The sequence below is a fragment of the Mizuhopecten yessoensis genome, unplaced genomic scaffold (assembly GCF_002113885.1).
Source record: "Mizuhopecten yessoensis strain PY_sf001 unplaced genomic scaffold, ASM211388v2 scaffold1579, whole genome shotgun sequence".
Taxonomy (NCBI): domain Eukaryota; kingdom Metazoa; phylum Mollusca; class Bivalvia; order Pectinida; family Pectinidae; genus Mizuhopecten; species Mizuhopecten yessoensis.
The window spans coordinates 492,268-499,028 of record NW_018404117.1 but is presented as its reverse complement, the minus strand read 5'-3'; the positions used below and the strand labels follow the sequence as shown (position 1 = coordinate 499,028).

Genomic DNA, 6,761 nt, shown 5'->3' with positions numbered 1-6,761 from the left:
GGTGTGTTGAGTTCTGTCTATGTGTTTTGATGTGTTGAGTTCTGTCTAGGTGTTTTGGTGTGTTGAGTTCCCTCGTGGTGCTTTGGTGTGTTGAGTTCTGTCTAGGTGTTTTGGTGTGTTGAATTCTGTCTAGGTGTTTTGGTGTGTTGAGTTCTGTCTATGTGTTTTGGTGTGTTGAGTTCTGTCTAGGTGTTTTGGTGTGTTGAGTTCTGTCTAGGTGTTTTGATGTGTTGAGTTCTGTCTATGTGTTTTGGTGTGTTGAGTTCCCTAGTGGTGCTTTGGTGTGTTGAGTTCCCTCGTGGTGTTTTGGTGTGTTGAGTTCTGTCTATGTGTTTTGATGTGTTGAGTTCTGTCTAGGTGTTTTGGTGTGTTGAGTTCCCTCGTGGTGCTTTGGTGTGTTGAGTTCTGTCTAGGTGTTTTGGTGTGTTGAGTTCTGTCTAGGTGTTTTGGTGTTTTGCGTTCTGTACGTGTTTTGGTGTGTTGAGTTCTGTCTAGGTGTTTTGGTGTGTTGAGTTCTGTACGTGTTTTGGTGTGTTGAGTTCTGCCAAGGTGTTTTAGTGTGTTGAGTTCTGTACGTGTTTTGGTGTGTTCAGTTTTGTACGTGTTTTGGTGTGTTGAGTTCCCTCGTGGTGTTTTGGTGTGTCGTATTCTGTCCTGAATTTTTTCTGCGTAATATTTTATGTTGTTGATTTCTGTCGTGGTGTTATAGATTATTTTTCTGTATTTTTGTCTCTTTCTTCGTGTGTTCAGTTTTAAATTAGCGATTCGATTTAGTTTCATTAGGAATATTTGTGTTTGGCTAAAACTATTTGGGTGTACAATATAAAGTTCGTCATTGGCTGCCTTTCAAACGAATCATTTACGCAGAATATCCGGCTGACGATAACAACTCATGGAGTCACGATCGGGGTCACGTGACTCGTGAACTAAGTTTACATGCACTCGTTATATCTGTTCAGAGTTCAGTTCAAACATTAAAAAAGATAATTAAGAAACATGTCAGTAACTTTAAACATAGTGATTTTCATGTTTACATGTACACATGACTTTTTGGGGACATGCATATGTTGGTGCGGGTACCCCCGTACCGTATAGTCAATAAGAGTTTTGCGACCTTACACGCAACACAGACATTGTAATAAAGTAATATAAACTGATGTAAACGTTTTAATGATAGAATTCCTGAGAAGGTAACACACAAGGCTTTATTAGGATAGTAGTTACCATCAGGCTTCATACCTATGTCCGCACCTGAAATTTTATATATAACGAGTCGCGAATGAGAGATAGACACACAAAAAGATTGACTTTCCCCGTGATACGAGATTATCAATTGCAAATATCTTAAAAGATAATTTACAAAAAAAAACAATAAATGAAATTTGGCAATAATGTTATACATGTACACTCATACGTGTATAAAGCTGACATATCCATGTATAAGTCTACAATCTCCTACTTCAAACAGTAAAATAATTAATGTATATGTACAATAGTAATTTACCACGTGTTTACAAGCGTGTATTTCCAATGATATGCGTTAAATCCATCCTAACAAAAAACCGCGTTTTGTTTCAGTTAAAAATAAAACACCTCTAATAAATCCAAAATCTCAAAAAATACTGTCACTTCACAAATTGTTCACCTCTCTCACGGCTCCTTAATAGACGTAGCCGACATGTAAGACAGTGATTTACCGGTAGGTTTCCATTTCTAACTTTCAAATGTTGATGCTATATGGAGGTTGTTGTAGACTATGCGTCTGGATATAATAACGAGAGCATATGATATACAAAAGTGACAGGCATTCTCACAAGGAGCTGCGCAACTACATTCAGAGACCTTATCGAAAAGGTTTAAACTAATCAAATCAATTATCTTTATTTGTGCTCTGTTTATACACATCACTCAATATAGAATTAAATAAATGCCCTTTCCTTTTCACAACAGGGTCGATTTGGCACCGTTTTCTTTCCACAATATCAATTCTTATTGAGAAAAATAACTAAAAATCAGTATAAAAGTTCACTTGCTTAACCATGAAGTATAAATAACAAAAACACGACTCGACAAATTCTTTGGAACCATACAATTCCTTCCTATTGACTGGCCTCATAGAAAACATCCAGGGTCGTGATATTTGTAATACTATCTGCATAGTGTGTATATTCTTCTAAGTCGATTACCGACATTTTTAAAACCACCTAGTCATTGAAACTGTAATCGTTCGTGTATACAATAGTCTGTGAATAGGATCGTGTTGTTCTAAATCTTAACTTGACATCACATACAGAGGTGTTATGTCGGGTATCATGGGCGGGGCAGTTCCGGTCGTGATTAAGGATCGAAAAGCGTTGATGTAGCTATAGTAACAGTATATAAGACGGGTGGGGTTGGGTGGGAGAGTCCGGGGAGGGGTTGGAGGCATGTCCGTAGCCTGGTCCAACTGATCATGGGGACGAGGGGAATTGGAATAGGGGTACAGAGTTGAAATCCTTGGCGGGATATATATAAAAAGGAATCCCACCCACCCACCCACACACACACTATAGCACCCCCACCGCACATACACAAACACACACATACTACCAACTCCCTTACATGCTACGGTCAGATGGGGCAAGGGGTTTGTGAGCGGGGGAGGGGATGAGTGGGGGAGGATGGGGATGCTAGTATGGTACGGGTATTGAAGATTATGGTTTAGAGCTCGAGTAACAAGTGGAATCACGTTCTAGCTAAAGCTTGGAGATACATATCGCAGTTTGAGGTCGTTGTATTCCAGTTGTTATAACAGATTATCTCATTTGAAAACATCATCAATTGCTCTGATTCTAGCAAAAGAAAATCTAGTGGTTTAAGTCACTTGAAGCATGAATTCNCCCCCCCTCCCTCCATCCCCCCTTCCCTCTTGTTCCTGCCCTTCCCCTCCCATAACCACTGTCTGTCCACGTGACCGGGTTGTTGTGTTATACGGGTACATATGTACCCGTGTATTTAAGAACAGACACAGAGGTGTGTTTGAAAATTATACAAAATGACTGGGTTTGTCCCTTGTAAATACAAAATCACACACCTAACACATTCGCCACGCGTCTCATAGTGACAATGTTACATGTACGATTTATCAGGGTGGGGTCAGGCAGAGACGTATAAACATATTATACGTCTCTGGTCAGGGTAAAACGGCCAACCAGTTCCTGGCCTTATTAGCGTGACGTATACACACATTTTTTAGCGACTCAATCGTTATAAGAGCCGTCGGCGTTCCATGCTTCGGTAACTTTGCGTGGAATCGATTATGGTATATGAATCTTCGTGTATATATTTACCTGTCAGTGTGAAAGAGGTGTACAGAGCACCTGAGCAGCTAAGTTTTGTGTTTCGTGTGATTGTTTGACACAGTGCTAATCGTATATGGTAAATTTGATATATACGTCTATTTAAAACACATTTCGCTGATCATACCTGTGTTACTGATTAGATAATTCGCCAGTGTAGGGAGTTTAAGAAGGAGAACACCCACCTGTGTTTTACCACCTCACAGAATGGCTGGATATCACATCCTTGTGATCGCCGTGCTCCAGTCGCTGTTTTTCCTCCCTGGAAATGGACATGTTGCTCTGACCTTCCCTCCTGCTAGGAAATACGCCTTTGATTTCCTCGATAACCTCCGTACGCCAGGGCCCTGTGGAATGCCCAAAGGTTTGTTGACATCATTCCGTACGCTGTTCTCGTACTAGTATCCATTTAATATCTTTGCTCTGTCGGTGCATATGAATGATTTTGGTTTTGATGGATCGATGTATGTCAGTGCCTCATTGTTTATGAGTGAGTACAGGTATTGTTATTATAACTATATACTATGTACGGATACATGGTATATCTACAAGCCCGTTTTCTACTTCTAACTAAATATCTTGTATACCATTCTTGGGTCCAGGCAAGTTTAAAAGTAGATTTTTTCGAACAATACTTGTTTTCTACAATACAATACAATAAACTTTATTTAATGTCGGATATTTAAAAACATTTAACATTAGCTATTAAAAGCTATTATGTTCTAGTTCGCTCCTCTTAAACAAACATAAATTATTTATCATATAAACTCAAACTTATTACTGGGAGTTCGTTCGCCTATAGCTAAACGAGGACGTACATTTATTCACTTCATACAATGTTAAATCGAAATTTCAAACAGCGAGTCCCGAACTTTATATTCCTATCTGTCTTCATCTCCATCTGGTTTTGATGTGCTCGCCCATTATAGATTCTGCAATCACAAAATGAAAGACACAGAAACATGCATTTCCGAAAAAGGGGCCGGTGGGTGGGAAAGTCCGTATCGTTCAATTGCTAGGCAGACACAAACACCTGTACGTGTCATTACTGTCCTAAACTCACCTATACACGTGTATGTAATGCGGCACGTGCTGAACTCTGACCCGGACTTTCCCATGCACTCATTTACATAACTATGAATTTTTTTATTAAGACCGTGGGTACACGGATGAGATTTATCTTTTATGTAACCAGAATCTGCTGTGCAAAGTAAAACTCGGTCAGATATCAATGCCAGCTGTAACTTCGTTGGTGATTGGATAACTTGATGTCCTACTCACATATCCAAATCACAGTTGACCCATCTCTCCTTCCCTCTTCTCGTTTCCGTCAGCCTTTTTCCTCTTTTCCCTTGTACCTCTCTTTCCCCGTCTGTGTTTTACCTCCTTTTCCCCTTCTGCCTTCTGCCTTCTCCTTCTCTTTCCTCTTGCATTTTCCCCCTCTTTTTCCCTTGTTCCTTTTCCTTCCCTTTCCCCGTCTATGTTTTACCTCCTTTTCCCCTTTCTGCCCTCTCCTTCTCTTTCCTCTTGTGCCTTTCCCCTCTCTTTCCCTTGTTCCTTTTCCTTCCCTTTCCCCGTCTGTATTTTCACTTTCTTTTCCTTTCTGCCTTCTCCCTCGCCTTCCCTTGTATATTTTCCCTCTCCTTTCCTTATACCTTCTTCCTCTATTTCCCTTATACCTTTGCCCTCTTTCCCTTGTACCTTTTCCCTCTCTTTCCCTTGTACCGTTTCCCTCTTCCCCCCTTGTACATTTTCTCTCCATTTCCCCGTCTTTATTTTTTCCTTTCTTTTCCTTTCTGCCTTCTCCTCTTTGTTGGAGGAACCGGAATACCCGGAGAAAACCCACGTGGCAGGCAGGAAACCCCATACCTTTTCGCGTCCGATCAAGGAAACGAACCCTGGCCGCCTTATTATCAGAGAATGAGTAAAGCATAACTAATGCACTGTATATTTTAAGTACGCTTGTAATGTTGTGCTCATCCGCGATAAGTACCTGTGGTAATTAATATAGGTACGTATCTGAGTGCCTAGAGCGAGGCCGGTGCGTCCATTATTGTCCAGTCAGATTACATGTCAGGTAGTCAACAGTGATGTACAACTTTGACCTAACAGACAATGTACTTGTTTACAACGTTACGTAACAAACAGCCCGTCGATAACTGTATTGCATAAGTCCACTTCAAAGTCATGCTATGTTTCTGGGGGGAGGCCTTGTAGGTTGGTGTAAAAACGAGAGTAAAACAGCAAAAAAAAAAAGTTCGCGCAAGTGAAGAAAGCTTGTACAGTACATGATAACTTCTCTGACGGCTGCTTACGGGTGATTTAATCTACTGACCCCTCCCACCTTCAACATAAAAAGGGCGCAAATTATGTACTAATAATAATAGGATTCTTTTCTTGAGTCTGTTTTCCTGTTTTATTTAGGTGTGGCCATTCATTTCAAACACCTCGGGTACACATTCGGAACGAATGGTAATGACAAACCATATAGGATCTTTGAATCTTTTGCACGCGCCATGAACCCGACTTTATTATTGTAGCCACTGAATTAGATTATTTAAGTCCTCGTCATAGCTTATTGGTTAAACTTCATGTTACGAAAAGACATAAATAAGATATTTAGCACGCATGCGCAACAGGAAATTTACTCTTGACATTTTACTTCCGTCTGAAAACGGAGGATTTTATACATTAATCTATTGACAAGTTATTATCGAAGGCTACCTCTCACGATGATAAAATGCTCATTATAATTTAATACAGTTGGTATTACCATAAACCTCGTGGCTTTCGTCCAAAATACCACAGGGGCTTGTAGCGTTACAGATACGCCTCACTTAATGTATAGAATATAGAGACTTAAGTGAGGAGTTACACATATCAGACTTCATCACAGCCGTATTTTATTATCGTTGTTATTCTACAGAATAGTAACTCCCTGAGGTCCATGCGATGGTCTGGTTTTGTGATATTAGGACTGTAAGTAGACCACTGAATCGAGGGTTGGTCTACATCAGGGCCTGTTTGTGCAATAGTCGGGTAGAACGAGATTCGGATTAAATGAAAGTTCGAACTTCGTTAAAACTTAGGTCAGCAATCTTCATAATCCGGATATTTTCTTCGTTGTTTCTAATCTTGGGAACTTTGAAGAAACCAGAATCGATCTGCTGCCCCCATTTAAAGACTTAATTCTCTATCTTTTCTCTTTTACTCTTTACTTTCGGTTTTATCTCTCTAGACACCTGTCTTCATACAACCTTGGCTGAATTGATGACGCACAAACAAACTTAAAATGTACAATAGTTAGGGAAGACAATGGACAGATATTATGATATCAACAAATACAACGACTGCATTGGAAGGGGGTCAGTTTACATAACATCTCCGCAACGCTTCACGCTAATCTTTCACATAATGGATTGG

The 6,761-nt window shown here is 40.0% G+C and overlaps 1 protein-coding gene across 3 annotated transcripts in view; it reads left to right on the top strand.

The window, feature by feature from the left end:
• Positions 1–3,163: 3,163 nt before the first annotated feature.
• LOC110465341 overlaps positions 3,164–6,761 on the top strand; it is a 78,216-nt gene continuing 74,618 nt past the window's right edge. The window contains exon 1 of one of the 3 annotated variants that reach the window (XM_021521101.1): positions 3,164–3,702. In XM_021521101.1, coding sequence (XP_021376776.1) covers positions 3,546–3,702 — 157 coding nt within the window. In that variant the 5' untranslated portion in view covers positions 3,164–3,545. The remainder of the gene's footprint in view (positions 3,703–6,761) is intronic. The other 2 variants (XM_021521092.1, XM_021521109.1) reach the window with 2 other exon arrangements.